The 23,869-nt window shown below is 34.8% G+C and overlaps 1 protein-coding gene across 1 annotated transcript; it reads right to left on the minus strand.

Moving 5' to 3' along the window:
* Nucleotides 1–293: 293 nt before the first annotated feature.
* Nucleotides 294–15,539, minus strand: LOC128553692 (uncharacterized). The gene is made up of 15 exons (XM_053534868.1): nucleotides 15,312–15,539; nucleotides 14,608–14,773; nucleotides 13,407–13,591; nucleotides 12,740–12,856; nucleotides 11,818–11,889; nucleotides 10,861–10,911; nucleotides 8,613–8,677; nucleotides 7,831–7,977; nucleotides 6,743–6,950; nucleotides 6,207–6,253; nucleotides 5,347–5,575; nucleotides 4,756–4,891; nucleotides 4,120–4,226; nucleotides 3,339–3,463; nucleotides 294–639 (listed from the first exon to the last, which is right to left on the minus strand). The coding sequence occupies exons 1-15, from the start codon at nucleotides 15,537–15,539 to the stop codon at nucleotides 504–506; spliced, it is 2,019 nt and encodes a 672-aa protein (XP_053390843.1). The 3' UTR covers nucleotides 294–503.
* Between the last annotated feature and the right edge of the window lie 8,330 nt (nucleotides 15,540–23,869).

A 23,869-nucleotide genomic window follows, 5' to 3' on the forward strand; every position in this document is an offset into this window, starting at 1 on the left:
ACAAAATTGGTTATCTATTGACCACAGGCATTCATCCTATAAAGTTTGAGAACTTTAGGTTAAAGAGTTTTTTTCTTATTGAGCAGAAACCATTTTCAGTCTCAATGTCACAGTGACCATTACATTTCACCTATTGAAGCCCAAAGTAACATAATTCATATACTGACCACAGGCAATCATCCCATAAAGTTTGATAATTAATTGTATGCCAAAGTATTATCTAGTTATTGTAGGGGAACCAGTTTCAGTCTTAGGAATATTGTGACCTTGACCTTTAACATACTGACCCCACAAAATAAAATGGGTCATCTACTGACCACAGGCAATCATTCTAGTTTGTGAAACTGAGCAGTTTGTAGCTTGACCGACCAACTGACAAGGAGCAAACAATATAACATCTATTTTTCAAAGGGGAAATAATAATAGAATCTGTGCATTGCATTTCAGATTATCACAGTAAATAGGTGTGTCTATATTTACTTTTAGTGTAAAATTAAGTCACTCTAAGAAGGACAAGTGTACCTGTTTGCTAGATCTGTTTTCACAGTTGGTGGAAGGTTGCTTATACCAAGATTGACAACACTACAACCTGCTTGTGTACTCGGATTTCGTCCTGATACAACCAAAGCTCTTCCTATTCTGTAATAGAAATATTGTGTGTTAAAGATTTCATTGTCATCAGTTACTTTTTAAGAAGTTCGAACAAATGTTTAAAATTGATATGCTGCAGTTCTGCTAATCAGGAACTAGTTTATCAGCTAGTGACATCAGCACAGATGCTTATCAAGAGGTCAGAAACTACTTAACTAGAAGAAGCTTTTGTGTAACAGAGCATGTCTCCCCAAAAGCATAGTAATAATACCAGGCAAGAAGTCAATAGAGGATATAAGCGAAAATCTGTTTTTCATGTTCAGACCCTTGTGACCTTTATGAAGTTTGAAGGTTCAAATGGTTGTAAAGTTATTTATAGGAAAAGCAATTCCATGTTCTGGCCCCTGTGACCTTGACTTTTAATTAAGTGACCCTAAATCCATAGAGGTCATCTGACTACAAATGTCTAGTCAACCGAAGTTTCAAACATTCTGGTTTAAGTGGTTGACAAGTTATTGATAAGAAATGGTTTTCCATGTTCTGGCCCCTATGACCTTGACCTCTGATAGAGCGATCCTAAAATCAAAAGGGGTCATCTACTCTAGATGTTCAATTATCCTATAAAGTTTCATCATTCTGGTTTAAGCGGTTCTCAAGTTATCGATCGAGAACCTTTTCCATCTTGAGGCCCTGTGACCTTGACCTTTGATGGTTTGACCCTAAAAACAATTGGGATCATCTTCTTCGTAAGCCCTATCACCCTAGGAAGTTAGAAAGTTCTAGGTCAAAATGTTCTCCAGATACTGATCATAAATGAAGTGTGGTGGACAGATGGATGGACTGGACAAAACCAGTACGTCTCCTGATATAACTAATGATAACAGCAGGTTCTTTTTATATACCTCACTGTAATTTACATTCAGCAACTCATAAAAGATACTGCACCAAATCAATTTTCATGTGAGTTTAGTTATATCAAAGTAATTTAAAGTCTTATCCGTTAAAGTCCTGTAAAGTTACGTCTCAATATATCTAAGTAAAAAAATGTTTGTTAAATAGAAGTGTGACCCTGCATTACACATAAACAGTAAATAAAAGCTATGAACAAAACACATTTCGAATTGTTATCATAAAGTACAAAAAAAATGTACATGTGATGCAAACAAACAGCAAGGATCATTTTAAGTTAAATTTCGATTCTCACAAAGTAAAATGCTCAGTCCATTGGTACATAAGTTTCTACATTTACTTTAAAGATAGTGTTTGTCCCTTGTGGTTGTTGGCAACAGTGTTAAGACTAAAAATCCTTCAAAACATTTAGGAGATAAGAAACAAAAATTACTGATTTTCAAATTTCAATGGTGACCTTGACATATAAGCATAGATGTACATGACACTGTGTCTCATCAAGGGGAACATTTGTGTGCAGTATTAGGGTAATCCATCCATGCACACAAAGTTATGGAGCTGAAACAAAGTTTTACCAGACATTCAGTGGTGACATTGACCTTGACGGGTCAAGTGCATGACAAATAGTTTAATCATGGGAAATATTTCTGTGTAGTAATATACCAGTCCTCCAATGCAATTTAATGCCAAAGGTCAAAAACAAATTTTTACTTGTCTTTAAACAGTGACCTTGACCTTAAACTGAAAAGCATAGGTCATAAGTTGACATATTTTCTCATTATGAGGAACTTTTGTGTGTCCCACTAAGATAATCATAATGCATTTTACTTAGAGATAAGCGAAATTCAGCTTAAAATGGTATTTGATGCTTTTTGGCAAATACATTTTTTTGTACTTTTTGTGAGCATATTAACAATTTGAAATGTGTTTTGTTCATTGTTTTTATTTGAGCCGCTCCATGGGAAAACCAACATAGTGGCTTTGCGACCAGCATCCGCGCAGTCTGGTCAGGATCCATGCTGTTCGCTAACAGTTTCTCTAATTGCAGTAGGCTTTGAAAGCGAACAGCATGGATCGTGACCAGACTGCACGGATGTGCAGGCTGGTCTGGATCCATGCTGGTCGCAAACTCATTATGTTGGTTTTCTCATGGCACGGCTCATTTATCATTTATGTGTAATGCATGATTACTTTTTTATTTAAGATTTTTACTTAGACACATTGAGACTTAAGATAATCAATGTTTGTAAAAGTTATGGAGCAAAAACAATTTTCACTTGACTTTCGATAGTGACCTTGACCTTTGACTTACAAGCATAAGATATGTACGTGCATTATCTACATATAACCCTCTATATACATAACCAAGTTTTATAAACCTGGCTTGAACACTTTTCGAGTAATCCCAGGATCCAGATTTGCAGACAGATAGACGAATGGATAGACGGAGGGCATTCTTATAGTCCCCGCAGGTGAACAAGTAGGGGACTATGCAGTCTCACCAAACATTAATCCATCATGTGTACATGCACATGACCAACACACACACTCACACAAAGCAAACACACTAGGACAAATTGATAAAGGAACACAGTGGAAAACCGCCTTTACCTATACTTATACCACAGCCAATAATATAAGATCAAAGTCTATGTATGTCTATATTTTCCATAGTCAATAATACAATGTATTAGAACATATGCATGCTACAGTTTACAAGCTGAATCAATGAAAATACAGTCATTTCGATGTTACTTCGCAGACAATAAATGAAAATGCATTTATTACTAGTCTTACTCAATCCAATCAAAAAGAACACATTTTATGTCAGTACTCACTTCACAGCCAATAACATAAGATCACATGTATGTTGTAGTTCTGCCACTATACTAGCACCCTGTGTACACTGGAGTTCTGCTGTTTTCAATTCATTCTGGCATTTCCTTACATGTCGATTCACTCTCTATCAAAATTTAAACAGAAACAATTCAAATATGGTTTCACTATTTCAGATACATGACAGTCGTCATTTACTTTAATAGTCATATTCCTGAAATTGTAAGGGTAGCTAAAACTTTCTTTAACAGTAAAACCTGCTAGGTGGTCTCCAGCGAAAGGTAAATTTACCCTACTTATGATTAAACCCGAAGGTGACCTGACAGTAGCCTCTATATGCAGGTTTTATAGTGAAGGTCTTAATATTATCTGGAGGTGGTTATCAGCAAAGGTTGTACTGTAGAACACTATTTTTTACAGACATTTGCTTCTATAACTAGAGAGCAAATCAATTCCATTCCAATAGAAGAAAATGAAAATGTGAGTGATTTTGCACAGATTCAATGAAAACAGCTGTAAAACATAAACGTTTCCCGAAGCATAGAGCACCCTACACTCAGCCAGAGAGGTCATAGTCACATAGCGGAAGAAGGATTACGTACTGCAGGACTATTTTTTTATATAGAAGACAAAAGTAAAATTTAGTACATTGACCTATAAACAATTGTTTATTGCAAGAACAGTTGCAAAACTGTCTGAAAATTTAATTTCTTTAACATCTAGCAAAACAGTTCCATATCACATGAATATATGTATAAAATAGTACGAATAAAGCAATGTAACCTGTAGAATTTCTGGAGTGAGATTTTCTATGATGGAGTTGTCAGGGTTTAGAAGGAATTGATACAGCAATGAGCCATTGTCTGATGGTAAGTCGGAACAATCATCACCTGGAAAAAAATATAGTAAATCATATTTTGTTGAAAACATTATTATCAATTACTGTAAAATCGTAAGTTTTCTGCAGGGTTAAACTTTTGAAATTTCCAACACTGCTGTTACTTCAAGCGATATTCCAGATACATAACCAAATCATTCACATATTTGACACATTTTACAATTATATGATACACTGTATACCACTTTAGCCGTGACGTAATTTTGTACATGATTAATACCTTTGCCAGTATAATCAATTGTTTATTGCAAGTCTTTTACGTAAACGACAATTCATTACTTTCATAGATTTTGAGGAACTATACTTTAGGTAATGTGTTTAATACAATGAAACACAGCTCACTCAAGCATGGATAACTCAAACTCCTGGACTCACTTGAGAAATCAATGTGGTCCCTGGCCATTCTATTTTTTTATTTATATTATCACTTGAAATCCTGGATAACCCAAGTATTTTGTTCATTTCTTGAGACCTTGACTGATCAGGCTTTTACTGTACAATTATTGCTGTTGTTAACCTACCTGTTTGACACCTAGCACACCTAACAAGGTAGGTTTCGGCTCTACCCAGTTCCACTATTGCATGACCTATAACCCCTTTCTCTGCACGAAATATATGAAGGTTAAGTAACTCTTCTAAATTTCCTAGGCAAAACTCCTGAAACAAAATTGATACAAATTCACAATGAATTTTTTTCAGAGTGTGTTAGTTTAAGTTCAAGACTTTTTCATGCAAACATGAATTCCTAAATATCAGATTTCAGAAGATAAAGTCAATGGAACATTTATTTCTTTATCAGAGTTTAATTTTGGAGACTAAGTCATTGATGCAAGTCCAAACTCATTTAATTTTAGTCACCACCAGATATAAATCACTGTGTAGCAGCTAAATTGATACATTTATTACAAATGAAAAAATTTACATAAACCAAAATTTAATGTGTAATATCTATGATATGCAGTAATCGTCAATTTACAAACTGCTTTAAATATGCCCCAATAACTGAGCAGCTATATATATCAGGTTTAAAATATAAATCAATGAAAAAATAAATCACCTTTTTCCCTATTTAAAAAGCAATTATTGTCTTTCAGACTGTTTTCTATACTTACCCAATGACAATCAGCATTCCAGCTTAGCCCCGCCCCCATCAGGAATCCTGGCCAGCAGAATGGAAGGTGAGTTATGTGACCCTTGCCAGACCAATTACACACCATTATCCCTATGGCACCATCAGATAGTGCACACTTTACGGCATTATAAACATTTGTAATGGCCGCCTCCGGACAACCGGCTAAACTGTTCCATGCCGATGTACCTGGACATACCAAGTAACTCATTCTGTAATAAACATGTATTTGTGTAATGAATATGTAAAAATATATGCATAATAATAAAAAACTGAAGTGTAAAGTAATAAACATGATATGACTGCAGCTGGTCACAAAACACATAGTATATCATCAAGCCTGCATACAAAGACCATATTTGGAGGAGTTGAAACAGGACTTCATTTACAGCTGATCTTTATGTTTTTTAAAAGGGTTAGGGTAAATTTCCTGGAAACACACACACATGCATGCACGCACACACGCACGCACACACACAAATTTAAATCAGAATATAACAGGTGAATTTAAGAAAACGGTATCTTCTGTTTAAAGGTTGCCTTTATCAGAGGTTTAATTATACTGGTAAGGGATTCAGAAAGAAATCATCAATATTTAATAAATACTGTCAAGCCTGAGTGTGCTAAAGAGCACCTTTAGAGACCACTAAACTCTATCAAAGACTATTTGTTTTATTTTCTGCTTATTTTTATATCTTTCAATAAAGACAACCTTTTAATAAAGGCCACTCTTGGATTTTCAAAGCAACATTGTTACTTACTGGTTTGACAAGCAGGAAAGCTAAGTGTGATAGTCTAACTTACCTAAACATAAAAATTTAAATGATTTAAGTACAAACTCACCCTTGCTTTGATAATGGCTTGCAGATCTCTGTAAAATTATGAGTGGCCTGAAAGAAAAATGCAAACAATGTGATGGCCACAAAAATCATAAACAAAACTGCTTTATCTAAGTTAAACATAAAATGTATGCAACATAATTTTGAAAGATCAACATTTTTTAAAACTATAACATTTCTAATTTCGGTAATGAAATTCCAAAGATTACAAAATTACAATATACTGAAGGAATAAATAAATATTGCAAGAGCCCTCCCTAATGAACCCCAACCCTCATCTTTAAATAAAAAAAAAAATACACATTTTAAAATCTTAATTAAAATTTTAATTCAAAAATTCTAAGAAGTAAACAACAATCACTCCAGACATCCAAATACACATTTTCAAGTAGAAACTGTTTTCAAACAGAATGTTCTTTTTTCTTTCATTTTTTCTAACAAATACCAGAAAGCGCCCCTATTTTGAAAACTGCTTATCTCCCAGCGACCGTATTCTGAAATGAATGGGATGCATTAGCAAAACAGGAAGGGATTACAAACCTGCACTCCATATTCATTAAAAACAAGATAGTGGGGGTGTAGTTGTGACAAGGTATTGGGGTTGAGGTCATGTAGCGGGTAGCCATACAGTTGAATGGTCTGGTCCGAGCGTACAGGTAACATGGTAGCACAGTCGGACACATTGAGCTCATTGTCCTCGTCAACATCCAGCAAGAAGGTACTAAGTCTCGGACCTACGCTTACAAATCTGGAAAGTACATTCATACAGTAAATATACTAGTGTAAATTCCTGTCATTTTTATTTTGCAAATTGATAGACAACAGCTTTTTCACAGTAAAAATATATTCACTTTATTCAGTTTCATTACACTAGTGATTAGACTGTTTTTAAACATCCAGTGTCTTTACTTCAAATATAGAAGATCCTTATCAAATGTTTTTAAGTGACTAACCCACATATTGTGGTGTGAGATCTTAAAATATCAATTGGTCAATCATAAATTGAGCTGCGCCATGAGAAAATCAACATAGTGGCTTTGCGACCAGCATGGATCCAGACCAGCCTGCGCATCCACGCAGTCTGGTCAGAATCAATGCTGTTCACTAACGGTTTCTCCAATTGCAATAGGCTTTGAAAGCGAACAGCATGAATCCTGACCACGCAGGCTGCTCTGGATCCATGCTGGTCACAAAACCACTATGTTGGTTTTCTCATGGCGTGGCTCAAACTGTTCTCAGAAACAACCAATCAGATACCTGAGTTTTGTGATTGGTTTCAGAATGCAATTTTATTACCTTGGATCCTACACTGTATATATATAAAGCAGGGATCAGTTCTACAGTCCAAATGAAGCAGATATGGTGCCATGTCAATTGCATATACTGTGAAATCATTTAATTTCGTGGGCATGAAATTTTGTGGTTTTGGTCAAAACGGCAATTTCGTGGGGATACGAATTCGTGGATTTCAACATTTTAACATAAAATGAATGGGAATTTTACTTGTTCGTTGGGATTAGATTTCGTGGATTGACTGAACCACGAAATCCACAAAAATTAGTCCCCCACGAATATTAATGATTTTACAGTATGAGCTTACCATATATTTGAGCGTACCATATACTTACTCATTAAAACTAAAACATGTCAAGAAATCTTGGAAGACGGCATACATCTGTTGTAAATCATCATACTGAACGGAAGGTGCTACCTCTAACACAGGAATCAGTTCTATACCATAGTCATGACAAAACTCATCCAGATCTGTCAACTCTCTGAAAAATGTAGATAGGATTTAAGGGAATAAACCACCAGACTTGTCATGTTTTTCAAAAATCTATTTCAAAATTTAGATTATCATTTCTTCAAAGCTTCAAAAGTTAATCTTTTCCTGTTAAATGATATTGCTTATGCATGCTCTTTTGGAGTAATACTACTATATTCTAAAACCTTCCATGGTACTGTAGATTTGAATAACTTTCGTGTATGTTTATGTAGTAGTTTCAAGGTTAGCAACTTTATTCACTGTGTAAGGAATTCATGTAATTTGAATATTTGTGTTAACTGTTTTGTGACATGATCCTTATTAATATTTAAAATATTTTAGTTTATACTAATTTGTTTAAGCTCAATTGTGATGAAAGCTTCAAGCATATTGGAACCGCTCTCGAGTCCGCATCCTGGAAAAACGATTACTAGTGTCATATGAGAAGTCATGGTCATGACCCCATTGGGGCTCGAACCCACAACCCCTGAACTGAGCGGCCGACACCTTATCCACTAGACAACCGCTCCAAATATTTTGAATATGTAAGTGGCATTATTTGCGTGTATCAACAAAATTGAAACAATTGCAGTTTACTACTCAATCTACAGTATATAACTATTCAATAAAAATAAAATTTCTTACTCCATTCCGTAATACACCTGCCAAACTATTTGTTCCAAATTCCTGAATCTTGTATATAAATAGATCTGTAACAGAACAAGTACATGTAAGTTATGCATATACCTTATTAAATAATTTTATCACATAGTAAACACAACTTATAGATTACAGAAATATTTATGTCATTAAAAAATACATGTCTCAGAGCTATAAACAGCCTAGTATTCATTAATAATGCAATTCTATTCAAGTTGCTACAAAATATATTACTCAAAAGTAATCAATAAATATTTAAGTGGCCATAACACTGTTTCTAATGCAGCTGAGCTCTTTGTAACTGTACAAGTAATACTGATGCCAAGTTTTATCAAAATTTTATTAAGATCAGCAAAAATAGAGAAACAAGAGGGTCATGTTGACCCTGGATCGCTCACCTGAGTAATATGAGCTACATGTTTCAAATGTCAAACTGATGTGAAAATATTAAGAAAGTAGGTCAGTAGTTCACAGTCACTGAAAGTCAGTTTTAAGATTGGTGTGCAAAACTGTATATGTCATCCAAATTTCAAGGCTGTATCTTAAAGGTCACAGTCAAATGACCCCCTACTTTGGGTCATCAGGTAATTATAATTAAACAGTCTAGGAAATATGATCAGATAATTTTTGAAGTATTTTTTCCTATATAACTCATATAACAAATGACCCCAGGCATGGCTTCTTTTCATCCCAGGGGCATAATTTGAACAATCTTGGTAGAGGACCACTAGGCAATAATACATACCAAATATCAAAGGCCTAGGCCTTGAACTATCAGACAAGAAGATTTTTAAATTTTCTTCCTATATACATTGTAAGTCTATGTAAAACTTGGGACCCCCGGGGCAGGGCCTCTTTTCACCCCTGGGGCATAATTTGAACAATCTATATAGAGGGCCATTAGATGATGTCACATGCCAAATATCAAGGCTCTAGGCCTTGTGGTTTTGGACAGGAAGATTTTCAAAATTTTCCCTATATAAGTCTATGTTAACCATGTGACCCCCAGGGCGGTGCCATATTTGACCCTAGGGGGATAATTTGAATAATCCTGGTAGAGGACCACTAGATAATGCTACATACATAATATCAAAGCCTTATGGCCATTGGTTTTTGACAAGAAGACTTTTTAAGTTTTTCCTTTTGGTTGCCATGGCAACCAGAGTTCTGTATGGAATTCAATTCTTTGAACAATTTTGAAAGGGGGTCATCTAAGGATCATTCCTATGAAGTTTGGTGTATTTCTGCCCAGTGGTTTTGAAGAAGAAGATTTTTTTAGAAATTGTTGACGGACGGACTACGGGACGACGCACACCGCACAACAGACGACGGACATTGAGCGGTCACAAAAGCTCACCCTGAGCCTATGGCTCAGGTGAGCTAAAAAGTTAAGAATTATTTTTGTTATGTATACTAAATCTTAATTTCAGAATTTAAACAAGAGCATAAAAGATACCACTTTCATACTAACCAAACCTACATGTCCATGTTCTATAATCCAATTAATATATGGTATAGTATATAGACAGAAATCAGGGAGGCACACGAGTGAACGGATAAAGTGGTCAAACTCTTGATCTCGGGGTTGCAGGTTTAAATCTAAATGGCATCAGAATTTGACACAATACTTTATGAAGGCTCGAGTACTGGTAAGAAATACAGGAACCAGTCACGTAGTATAGTTAAGGCTAGTTGCAAAAATTTTGTTCAAAATCAATACAAAGGTTTGATATTATGCAGAAATGTTCTGCTGTGGTTATTTTAGTTTAGTCAAGACCTGCTGTGCTGACCAATAGGCTAAAAAAACTGGCCTGACTTCAAGTACTTTAGTTTAAATTCCTATTTTTTATCCCTAAGTGGAAATTTCATCTGTCAACATTACAAAAACTGTTGTGTGCCAAGAGAAAAGTTCTTTAGATTCTTCTTTAAAGATTTAGTGGTGGAAGACCCTAGGTGCCCCTCTGAAAGAGCTTTCAGGCTATGCATGCACTCAAAGTAGATCAACCAATCTCACACATACTACTGTATGACATCCTTACATGAAATAATTCTACATCCCTAGTGGGGTTCCAATACACTACAGCAAAGGAAAAGTGATTTGAAATCAGACACGAATGAATGGAATACATGTATGTGAGCAATCACACAACCTTAACCACTAGTTCAATAAAGGATAAAGAGACACAGCCAGTTATTGGCAAAGACATACAGAGAAAACAAAGACATGTCATACCTGATTAACTTTAAGTAAGGATAATGATAGAACTGTTTCCTTAAACGTTTCCTGAAATAAGGAAATATATGGAAGAGTCATTCATACAGAATACTGAAATTTCAACATTCCTAAAATTTTCCTCTATAAAGTTTCCACAGTCGTGTATAAATACAGGCAAAAGTAAGTTCAAGGCGAGTGGACAAGAAATTGTGCTTGTTCTGCAGGATGAGTACAATTTTGATTCAAAATATGATAAATTAAATGAATACAGAGCCACAGAGTAGCTGCAGGATTTCAGCCAACTGATAACAGTAGTTAGTATCTCTAAATAAGTCCCATTTGCTTTGGTACGACATTATGATCACATTAGCTAGATTGTCTACGAAAATATTCCAACAGTTACGTTTTCACCACACTTTAAACTAGATGTTGCAGACAAATATTTTTCCTAAAGGAATGCAAGACAACTACAAATTGCAACAGGATGCGTGAAAACTCTAACCAGCTCATCATGCTGGACAATTTTCATTCACGTCCAGTTAGCTCAATAGGGAGAGCACAAATCTATGGATCGCCGGGGTTGTGAGTTCGATCCCCGGGTAGGCCTTATGTTCTCCATCACGATTTGAGAAAAGACATCGTGTCTGAAATCATTCTTCCTCTACCTCTGATTCATGTGGGAAGTTGGCAGTTACTTGTGGAGAACAGGTTTGTACTGGTACTGAATACAGGAACACTGGTTAGGTTAACTACCCACAGTTATGTAACTGAAACATTGTCGAAAACTGCATTAAATCCAAAACAAACAACGAACAATTCTCTTTCAAACAATTTGTCAAGCCCTAACAGTAATATATAATATTCAAATATCAATAAAAGATTAACACAGTTCTTAGCTATATTTAACCATGTCTGCTTCAAGTCTTAGTCCAGACACTTGAAATATTTAATACATTGATCTTTGAAGGTATTTACCCTATTTGGAACTCTTCCTTGTGATATATCAAACAATACACCTCTGTTTGGCAAATCAGGCCAATCATCTATCTGAAGTCAAAATAAATGCACTAGTCAATTACAAATTTAAATTAATGTCAAATGGAAGATGGTTAAATGAAACCCTTCTGCTTATTACTGAACTGTTACTATTCGCTTTCAACTGAAAGACAAACCGGTACTGTGAAATAATCTATATCTGTGGAGGACAACTTTTCATAGATTTCATGGTTGCAAGGGAATGTCATTCAAAGAAACTATTTTCCAATTAACAAGCGAAACTCCAAACCATTTGCGAAAGTTCAAAAATCCCTTAATTTCTATCCCCTTGAAATAACAGTTTTTGCCAAAACCATGAAATTCCGACTCCGTGAAATTAAAGGATTTCACAGTAATAAGTAGAATTATCCCTTAAGTTTTCTGTTTAGATATTGTGTTTCAGGGATCCCAAATAGAGTCCTTACATACACATCTTCATTACCTTTGTATACTGGACTAGAGTGTAGATTAATGATTGCTGTAGATACAAATCTACAGCTTTTCCTTTTGTTTTTCGCCCATCTTTACTACAGACTAATGTAAATAAGACAACTAATTTTTGATTGTAAGATTGTTAGTTGAATGTCTTTGTGATTTCAATATTTGTGAGGCAACAGATCATTTTTTGTAAAAAGATTACTCTTTATATTACTGTTATTAATAGAGGCAAATAGTAAAAAAAATCTTGAGGATCAATATTATGTACCCCTTCCCCATCACCCACATGCTACTCTAAGCATAACTGTTCTACGTTTTGTCCTACACTGAGATATCTTATGTTTCTGACATAGAAATAACAAAATTTCTCAAACTTCTTCAATTTTTCTAGCATTCATAAAAAGCCAAGTACATGTGCACTTACTCTCAGTTGTGGTATCTGTATTTCATTTTTCTCCTCATCTCTGTACATCCTGAACAACTGCACCAGGGTGGATATTGCATAGTGGAGACTGGTACAGCTGTTGGATAGGACCTTTATCTGTAATGAATGTAAACAGTGAAGGTAACTGGATGGTAGATAGTACATGTATATCACTTTTACAGACTATCAGAGATACTGTGCAATCATAATTCATTATTTGTGGGGAGTTTAACATCTGAGGTTGAACTTCCCCATAATATCCAAGCTCAAATAGCAAGTGAAATTCTAATTTAGATTTTCTTTACCATGTGAAACCCACTAATTCCAAGCTCCTTGCAAAATAGCTACATTATACACTTTGAAAACACAGGAGAATCAGAATTAATTATATGAGATTCTATATTTCTTTCTATTTCTATTCCTAACAAATAACATCTTTTCTCCAAGAGGCAAAGTGGTAAAATGCTATAGCTCATACCATTGTTCTGACAAAATACATTGTGGAATCCAGTAAGGACCAGTTTTTGTCTAGGGTCTTACAAGCCCTTCATTCAATATGACCACATATTTACTGTTTAAACCCCTAAAGAACCATTCATCTAACTTAATTAATCTAACTATCTAACATCTTATTATGGAATAAATAAAATTAAATAAAACTGCATACCTGATTTTGCATAACTGTAAGTTTATAAGCTCCTTTTCCAGGACAAAGCCTCTCACTGACACAGCATACAATATGTGGGTCATCCATGTCACTGAGAGGCGTGAAAGGTTCTAAAGCCAGCTTCAGATTCATGCCTTCGAATCTTGCCTTCTGGAGAGTCCAAACTTTCTTGATTTCTCTCAAAGCTGTAAGGCACACATAGAAAGTCTTGTGCAGTAATCAAAATTACTAGGGTATCTTGAAACTTGTGCATCCTTACCACAAGCACCCATTTTTTCTTGCTATGCACCTGCACTGAAGAGCCCACATGCTGATGTTTATCATACCATGTCATGCATTTTAACCAGTTTCAAATGGCAGATTTGTGGATTTTTAGGCTTTTATATACTGGTAGGCTGGGTTACAGTGCATGTCACGGCATGATATATTTTGGCATGCGCTCTGTGGTGCAAGTGCATAGCCCCAAAAATTGTACGCCTGTGATCCTTTCCTATTTGCAATCAATTTCATTTGTAAGTACATTTTCAATATTGCATATCTGCATACATGTGACAATTACAAAAAGTGCATTACAAGATTCTCACCTAATTCTTAGACAACACTTCCTCTTTAATCCAAAAACACAGCTTTTTTAAAAAAAAAAAGATATAAGCCCTTTGAAGCCTGACCAATACAGAAACATATATCTCAGCTCACTAAAAGGTGGGCAAATTCAGGCAGAAAATAAACAGAAAAATTTATTGAATGACAAAATTATGATACACTTATTTTGTTGGTACTCGTTACATTCTTATACCAATCAAATGATGCATGTGAAGTCAATGCACTTAAAAAATGAAGGCTTATCATTTCCAAATTTTGTGATGTTTAGGTATTTAATTACAAAGGCACTCTTTCAGTTACCAAAAATTATGTAGCAGTAACTAATACCCCAGTCACACATATGGCGCGGATAGCTACGTCTAGCCACGGATAGAAACGTAGTAATCCATATCGATTCATACCTGAGCCGTACCTCAAAGTAGTAATCCGTATCAATCTGTACCAATCTGTACGGCTCAGGTACGGATCGATACCAATTACTACATTTCTATCCTTGGCTAGACGTAGCTATCTGCGCCGTATGTGTGACTGGCGTATAAGGAAGAGGCACACTTTTTGCAGGCTAATGTACCAGACTTTCATCAAACTTTATACTTACCAGTCCCTGTGGCAACACTGATCATGACAGGTAAGGCAGGTTTTCTAATGTGGAAGGGATATCCCTCCTGCTGTTCAATGCTCTGTGGCTGTGGCCATAAACGACTCAACTTCTCCTCCGTAACAACCTGTGGAGGTTTCCTGGTAATGTCTAACACTGGAGTTCTCTGGAAGAGATGAACACATTTTTTACAGTGCAAGCTAAGGTAACAACACTTTTAGGGATACATCTTAAAAGTATCTTTTCCCCAATTTTGAGGAAAAAAATTAATTCCCTAAGTTCAGAAAGTTTTGATGAAATAATGCAAATCATTAAAATTCTTAAATGACTAAATTTTGTGGATTTTGCATCAATTCCTGAAATTATCCTGCAATGAAAACTTAATATATTTTTAGAATTAACAATCCAGAAAACAGCTGTTACGAAAAATTATGCCAAAGTAATGAAGTCATGTTATGAAAAGCCTTGAAGTCCAAAACGTCATGCTTTGTCTATACCTTTTGTTTTATCAAATAAATGTTTCTGAAACTAATTTAAGTAAGCTTTGTGTTTTAATACTGCTTCTGTGTTTACCTTTCCCCTAACTCCTGTTTCATGAAACTGATGCTAAAACTACCAATTGCAAGAGCATTGTCATATTTTACAATGGTGACATGAACACTGAAAATCTAAATCAGTAACATACCTGATACAAACAAGCCTACCTTGAAAACTGGTGACATGAGCTGGGGTGTGGCTGGTCCATCACTGGGGGAGGGGGAGGCAACATGATTTGCTGTAGGTACATCACCATTAGGCAATGACAACTTCAACTTGTTTTGATCTGAAAATATAACATTTAACAACTCTAATTTCCATATAACTAACAGGCTGAAATTTGAAATGTAGGGCAGTGTTTGTCCACTGAGGACCCTCGCCATGTTCACAGCCATTTATTAGATTAAAAGTCATATATAAGGTATGAAAATATTTCATTTTTATTTCTTACAAGGACACTTCTATTGAAACAGGTACTGTAAAATTATTTTTTATTTCATGGGCATGAACTTTAGCTGCTTTTGGTATAACAGATATTTCGTGGGCTTATAAATTCACAAATTTTACTTGTCCATTGGAATATAATTTTTGCATCATGGTATAGGACTTGCATATTAAAATGGGGAGAAAGTGTGTAGGCGGCTGGGTAGCTCAGTCGGTAGAGCATCTGAAGGGTATTCCAAGGCCCTGGGTTCGAATCCCGGTCTGACTGCACATATGTCTCACCCTGTGACGTGTATAACCAGTGTTTAAAGTAATTGCTCTACTAGTAATAGTTATGACTAGTTGTCATAGAATTGTCATTACGGGTTGTTTTTGTAGATATTTCATCTATAACATTAGCTCTCGCTTAGGTTTAAGGTATACTTGAATATGTAATTTTATCTGAAGAAAAGTCTAATTGAATAAAGATGTAAGTCCCTCAATGAAAAGGAATGACAAATTCTGTTTTAAAGCCTTACTTGATTACTGGCTGATAGATAAAATCTATAACTCGGTGTAAGTTCTGTAACTTCCATTTGTTGTCATGAATACAGTAGATTTGTTTTGACTGAATAATAACATTTTGGTAGTGACTAAAAAGGTTGTTATCACCTTAGTAGGTTAAATGTATATTTGATGCAGTTTTTTTTTTGTTACAGATGTGTGTGCCATTCCACATCTGAGCACTGTAAGGTCTGGCAGCAAAATAAAGATATATTCAAATGGATCTTGTGCTGTGTCTCACATCTGACATCATACTAGAAAAGGGTATAATCATATCTTTGTTACTATTGCTTATCATGCTTATATCTACTGTAAGTTCACATAAACATTGTCCAGCATACAAGCAAAGTAAAGTATGTGCAGGGGCAGAGACCATTATACATAAGGACAAGGTCACCAAGATGTTATATTTAGGTTATTTTTAAGGTTAAAGTTTTTCGACAACCTTTGTTTTTCTGTCATATCTTTGTTACTGTTGCTTATATCTTACTGTAACTTCACATAAACATCGTCCAGCATACAAGCAAAGTTTGTGCAGGGGCTGGGCCGGTTATACCTAAGGACAAGGTCACCAAGTGTCACATAATTATTATGAAATTTTGGAAATACAACGGTCAGAGTGTGTGGGATGCAGTTTCAACAAGATGATGTTTTTGATGTTTATTCAGAGATTGTCCAATAACGTTCACAGGATATCCTGAATATTCAATTTTAACAACAAACGTGGAGATCCACAATTAAACTTATGCAATGTCCAAATACAAGAAGTTCCTAAACACACTGGAGGTCCAGAATAAAACTATAGTAACATGTAAATTCTCTGGAGGTCCAAAAAAGCTATCTTAACATTGTTTTCTGTCTGGAGGTCCAGAATTAACTATATTAACATGTGCACTGTCTGGAGGTCCAGAAACAACTCTTCAATAATAGAGTTTCACAACTCAAACTTAAAAAAATCTAAATAACCAATCAGAATGTTACAATATGATTTTCATAGATGATTGGTTCATTGACACAAATACTTCAAAATTATTGGTCAGATTTAATCACAGGCTTCATAGCAGGATGTGTTAGCAGACTTTGTAATTACTTAACTTAATTATCCATAAACAACATCTTTACCTTGAAAAGACTGTTTATTAGCTTTCAGCCTAAAGGTATTTTGTGAAAAGCAAACAATGCTACAGTTTACAAAGACCTATCACATGTCAGACTTATATGCTTCAAGCAAATGTACTCTTTTGTGATAGACACTCTTTAAGGGCTGAATGTGACAACTTTGCATTAGCTTTCAATCAGACAAGTGATAAACTTGATAAATTTGCCAAACTTTAGAATTTATAGCATACTTCTAACAAATTTAAGAAATGTTAAATCAAATTCGAATCTGTTGCTAAATCTTTGAAACAAAATTTATAATTGAAAAATGAACTCTACAGATTCAAAATCCTGACTTTAATACAAACATTTTGATACTAAACATGCCTATCAAATATTGAAAATTAAGAAAATGTGTATTTTAATGACAAAGATATGTAACTTAATTATGATGCATTATATAATTTATTTAAGAAAAAGGTGCATCATAATATAATCATTGTCCAGCATACAAGCAAAATATGTGCAGGGGCTGGGCCCATTATACATAAGGTCAAGGTCACCAAGGTGTTATACTTAGGTTATTTTTAAGGTTAAATGTTTTGACAGCCTTTGTTTTTCTGTCATATCTTTGTTACTGTTACTTATATCTTACTGTAACTTCACATAACATATAGCATAGCACACAGCATACAAACAAAGTATGTGTTGGAGCTGCACCCTTATACCCAAGGTCAAGGTCACCAAGGTGTTATACTTAGATTATTTTTAAGGTTAAAGGTTTTCGGCAACTTTTGTATTTTCTGTCATATTTTGTTACTGTTACTTATATCTTAATGTAATTTCACATTAACATTGTCCAGCATACAAACAAAGATTGTGCAGGGGCTGGGCCCATTATACCCAAGGTCAAGGTCACAAAGTTGTTATACATGGAATTATTTTCTTGTTATTTTTTTTTCAAAAGCTTCGTTTATAGACATATCTTTAGTAGCTTGAAATTAAAACATTTCTTTATTATTATCATCTGCATGTGTGGTTACATTCCTCATAGCTCTGATTGTATTTTTTACAGAATTATGCCCCTTTCATACTTAAAGATTTTTGGCAGTCTTCGCTCTGTGGATATAACTTTACTGCAACATAAGATAAAGATTTGAAACTTCAGATGTATCTTTATCATCATCATCTGCATGTGTGGTAACAATCCCCATAACTCTGATTTGTATTTTTGACCAAATTATGCCCCTTTCATACTTTATTTTTTTGACAAATTTTGTTTTCTGGGCATAACTTTGGTACTTTATAAGATAATGACTTGAAACTTAAAATATATCTTTACTATCGTCATCTGCATGTCTGGTAACAATCCAAATAACTCTCATTTGTGTTCTTGACAGAATTATGCCCCTTAGTGTTTCTTCCTTTTAAAGTAGAGGTCTCTTATTGAGATATATATTCATTTTACTGTCAGATCGCCGAATAGTGGAGCGCGCTGTCTTACGGACAGCTCTTGTTTAAAATTCTATTTTAAATGTAATACTTTGTCACAAGCAAGATCTAATTACATCAAATTTGGCCTCAGTTGAGCGACTAAGGCCCACTTGGGCCTCTTGTTTTCTGAAGTCTTGTTATAAAACGTACTGAATGATTTTCCAGTCAATAGTCTAAACTGTGATCTTTCAGTGCAGACCTCGGGCAAAACTTTTGACTGTATACCTGCAAGTTATGCAATAAGTGTATATTATCAGGACTCCTTATAATAGTTAATGCTGTCTGTTGTGTTAATAGTTGTGCACAACTTAAATAAGTCATTAACTTAAAAAAATAATAGAGTAACTGACAGCCATATATTCAGAGTTGAAATCGTTTGGAACTGAGGATTTGTTATTCGGACATTTAACCACAATATAATTATGATATTTTAATGCAGTTAGAAACGTCTTTGAATTATTTTGAAATTTATTTTATGCTTTCCCGGACATAGATTTTACAACACTAAAGCAAATATACGTGCATGATGCTGTTCGGAATTTCAGTTTTGGAAATAGTCAACACATTAAAACAACTAAGCAAATGTGATTGAGGCCATTAAGGTTTCGGGATTACAGACAATTAGAACAATAACTATCGGTAATTTCATTACGTTAGTCACCCAATGGATATCTCAAAAAATGGCATATAACAAATTGTACTTTCATTTTCTTTAAACATGCTGGTTTTCCTGTGTTCTAAATATAGTTTTAACCTTTACCCTGCTAAATTTCTAAAATGGACTGGTATGTCATAAAGTTTGGGCAGTGTCATTTATTATTAGAAGGGGTGTTCACTCAAAATTTACTGACCGAATAGCAAACAGTGCAGACCATGATCAGCCCACACATCTTGGCCTGCACTGGTCGCAAAGGCAGAATAACTTGCCGCCAAAAAGTACATCATTTTGCTAAGGCGTATTCAGGGATGGTTCGACTGGTGCGGCCGCGTTGAACTTTTTTCCGGCAAATTTTAAGTTTTTACTGATAAGATAAAGATACGTTTTCATGCCAATTGTACATTTTCGTGTAATTACAATTTGCCACTTTTTATTTATATGTAATATGTCAGACAGTCGGTACACTTTTCGGAAAGAAATCCAAAATATCTTAAGATTTCTAAATTCTATAAGTTTACGAAGATGTAACTCGAACTCCGAAATGACAAGTGTGCGTTATTAGCTCCGCTATTCAAGTAATAGGTATATAACTTATATAAGGACAAAAAAAATCTTTTTGTCTGAAAGTTCAAGGCTTACGCCTTTGATATTTGGAATGTAGCATTGCCTAGTGGATCTCTAACAAGATTGTTCAAATTATGCCCCTGGGGTGAAAAGAGGACACACACTGGGGTCACTTGTTATATGAGTTATTTAGGAATAAATACTTAAAAAATTATCAGATCATATTTCCTACACTGTTTAATTATAATTACCTGATGACCCCGAGCTATAAGGGGTAACTTGACTGTGACCTTGACTTACTGACCTACTTTCTTGTTTTTTAAGATGCAGCCTTGAAATTTGGATGACATGTACAGTTTTTTGCACACTGATCTTAAAACTGACTTTCAGTGACCATGAATGTGACCTACTGACTTACTTTCTAATTCTTTAGCGTCAGTTTGCCATTTTAAACATGTGGCTCATATTACTTAGGTGAGCGATTCAGGGTCATCATGACCATGTTGTTTTGTAAAAAGATATTTAAATAATTCGTCCTATAACTGATTCTATTTTCTCGTGTAAGTTTGTATTATACTTTATTTATTTTTCTATTACTCATTTCCAGAGGCAGGTCATACAAATACAATGTTTACGACATTATTGTTCTTTTTACAGGTCATGTAAACGTAACAAAAAGTCATGCGGATGGAGATCAAAATGTTGACACAGATCAGTATTTGAGACTTAAATCTTCAGGATATAACTTCATAAAACTGGCGGATAAATCAAACTGCGAAGTCTTCGAATGGCGAGTAAAACAGTTGTGTCTCTGCGTAGGAACGATGATACAATATTTACGTATGCATTCAAATGATGCTGTTCAAGGTAACAAAAAGAAGCTAACATTTGGCAGTGTGAGAAAGGAAATTTACTTCTGCATGACGGGAAAAATGATGTTTGCAAGCATATTTTATCGGAGGCAGCTGCAAAACCACCAACAGGAAACTCTTTTTGAAATTATGTTGTGATAGACTGTTTGACTGTTTTCGGCCCGCTTTGGCGAGACGATATTACGATAGTTTTATACGAAAATCTGCGATAAAGTCCAAAAATCTCGCTTGTGGAGAGAAGAAACTTGATTATGATGTTCCCGCTAAGGAAAAAAAATCTTGCGTGGAACCAGCAGCTGCGTGAATACATCCTCGAGAAGAAAGTCACTGCGTCGGGCCAGCTGCAATTTTTTACCATCATCTGAAGATAGTATCTTTCAGGAATAAAGTCTTTTCGCTGGACCAGCTACTATGCCTAACTGTGACCTCTTTTTCTCTGTCTCTACTTCAGGTGGTGCTCTATATCCATAGGCGAACGTCCTACGACTGAGCTATCATGGCACACGATTCCGTTAACAGTGCTGTGATTGTGTCTAATTGTAGAGCGATGTTTAAAAATGTTAAAGTAACTATTTACGACGTTAAATCGGCAACGGCCACATACTAGCGTTTTTATAAAGCTAAGCTTGTTTACATTAAATTCATTTACAATTAATGTGCGAAGCCACTGCTGCTGACGACAATTTATATTGGAAGCGAGACAAGAACAGACGAATACAATACATATCACTTCGCGCTAAGGTAACCACAGAGACAGTTTGCTGAGGTATTGACTCACTAAATACTCTATATGAAATAGGGGGACTTTGAGCTGCTGCAGCGCGCACTGAGCAATGCACACAGCGCGGGCATTTGAAAGGTCTGTGACTTAGTTATTTTTTCTTGAGGAATGTTGTCAGTGCAGTATACAAATTGAAAGAATGACTTATTTTCCGTGACAAGTTCTGTTTTTTTTTACGACGAAAATTCTACCAAGTTACCAACATAGCAAGGATAGGTCTGTTAAATAATTTGAGCCAAAAAGAATGCATCACAAGAAAGGAATGTATTTCTACAGAGCCAAAACTGCGAACTATTAGAATCTGTTATTTTCTGCCATTTTTTCGCGCCATTTTCTTATATGTTGATGTCTGTATACCTACTGAATTGCAATTTTGCAATTTTGAAACAAATATTTTTACAATGCAGAATTGAATTGAATCCTGATTTTTGAAAACGAAGGACATTCAGCTATTAAAATGATAAGATCGTATGCTTGATTTATTGTAAGACCGATTCGGCCTTAATTTCGAAAATTGCAGTAGATTGACAGTTTTCATACTTCAACTGTGTTTCTGTTATGTAATGACGGACAGTTAACCTAACCAGTGTTCATTTATTTTGTACCTGTACAAACTTGTTCTCCGCAAGTAACTGCCAACTTCCCCACATGAATCAGAGGTGGAGGACAATGATTTCAGGTACAGTGTCTTTTATCAAATCATCACGGAGAACATACGCCTCGCCCGGGAATCGAACTCACGACCCTGCGGTACGTAGATCGGCGAACCAAATCACATACGTATGAAGAATACTCTCTAGATGGAGGAAACAGGCAAAACTTGTCCTATCAAAAAGTCATTTTATGCATATTCTGACACTCTTATTCTATCAAATTGCACATGTACCTACTATTTAACGTCTCCTCTATTCAGTTATGTCATTGAATGCAGGTCTTTCACTAAAAATATCACTAATATTCACCATCAAACAGAGGAACTATTTTCAGCGTAATTACTTCCTTATTGTCGACCAAGGGCAAATAACTGTGATCTTGTGCCACATTCCAGAGACTGGTTGTCTGCACGAGTAACAGTCTGGGAGTACTCTAAATTGTAAACCGTGCCAACATAATTCTTGTATTTCTTTCCGGTTTGAAAATGTATATACAGCTGGAAACATAATTTTTCTATAAACAGTAATATAAGAAATTGTAAACTTGATTGTCAATATATAGCTTAGGAAAATAGTATGAGACTCAGGGAACAGTGAACAGATTCACAAATATATATCTCAAAGAAAGCTATTTTAACTTTATTTGGTCACAGATAGATTCACAATTTCCCTACACTGTCAGCATCTATTTGCAGCTAGTCACAGATAGATTCACAGTTTCCTAATGTTTTATGTACTAAGCAAACCTTTTGAAGGTATACATAGTTATAAGTCAGTAACTAAGTCATCTTACTCAATGTAAGGTTTTGAAATATTAAAATGTATAAAACTAGTGTATTGGTCAAATTGTAACATATTTCTGTATTGTTTTTTGTTTTTGTTTTTTTTTAAATAATGTAATATTGTAATTTTTTATGCTGTACGAATAAAGAGATTTAAATAAACTATTTGACTTGATTGACATGTAATTTTATCAGTATGGGCGTTTATTGATTTGACTGATTTATAATGTTAATGACAGTTACTATAAGGGTCAGTTTTATTGGTTACTAGTTGTTAAAATATGTAAAACATGAATCTATTTTAAAGACAGAAGTCTCGTTGAGATATAAACTTTGGATTTCAAAGAAGAAACGTTGTGGTTTTCCACTAGAACAGTAGAATATTTTGATATTTAATTCTTCTTCTCAAATTGGTATATTCTATGGACATCCGTATGAAAACATGATTATTGATTTTAAACTGTATGGTATTCCACTGAAGAAAAATTAAAAAGATAATCTGACAACGTGATCCAACATTTGGACATAACAAGTAATGCTTTAAAATAGATCTGTAAGCCGCACAACTTAGATAAGAAAAACATTTTTATAAGCTTATATATGACCCATGCAAAGTTGATAAAGACATTCGCTCATCAATTAATGTCATAACTGAGATCAGCAGATATTTTTATCAGTTCGATTGGAGATTTAACGAAGCGGGGGTTTTCAGCTTATCACTGTTAAGTGTTGTACTTGTTTACTTAAGCTGCTTTTCCTCACGTTGAACATAATGACCTTGGTTATAATCAATTTATAAATGTATTTCAAGGTGATAAAGACGGTTCATCTTGTAT

The sequence above is a fragment of the Mercenaria mercenaria genome, unplaced genomic scaffold (genome assembly GCF_021730395.1).
Source record: "Mercenaria mercenaria strain notata unplaced genomic scaffold, MADL_Memer_1 contig_4203, whole genome shotgun sequence".
NCBI classification, from domain to species: Eukaryota; Metazoa; Mollusca; class Bivalvia; order Venerida; family Veneridae; genus Mercenaria; species Mercenaria mercenaria.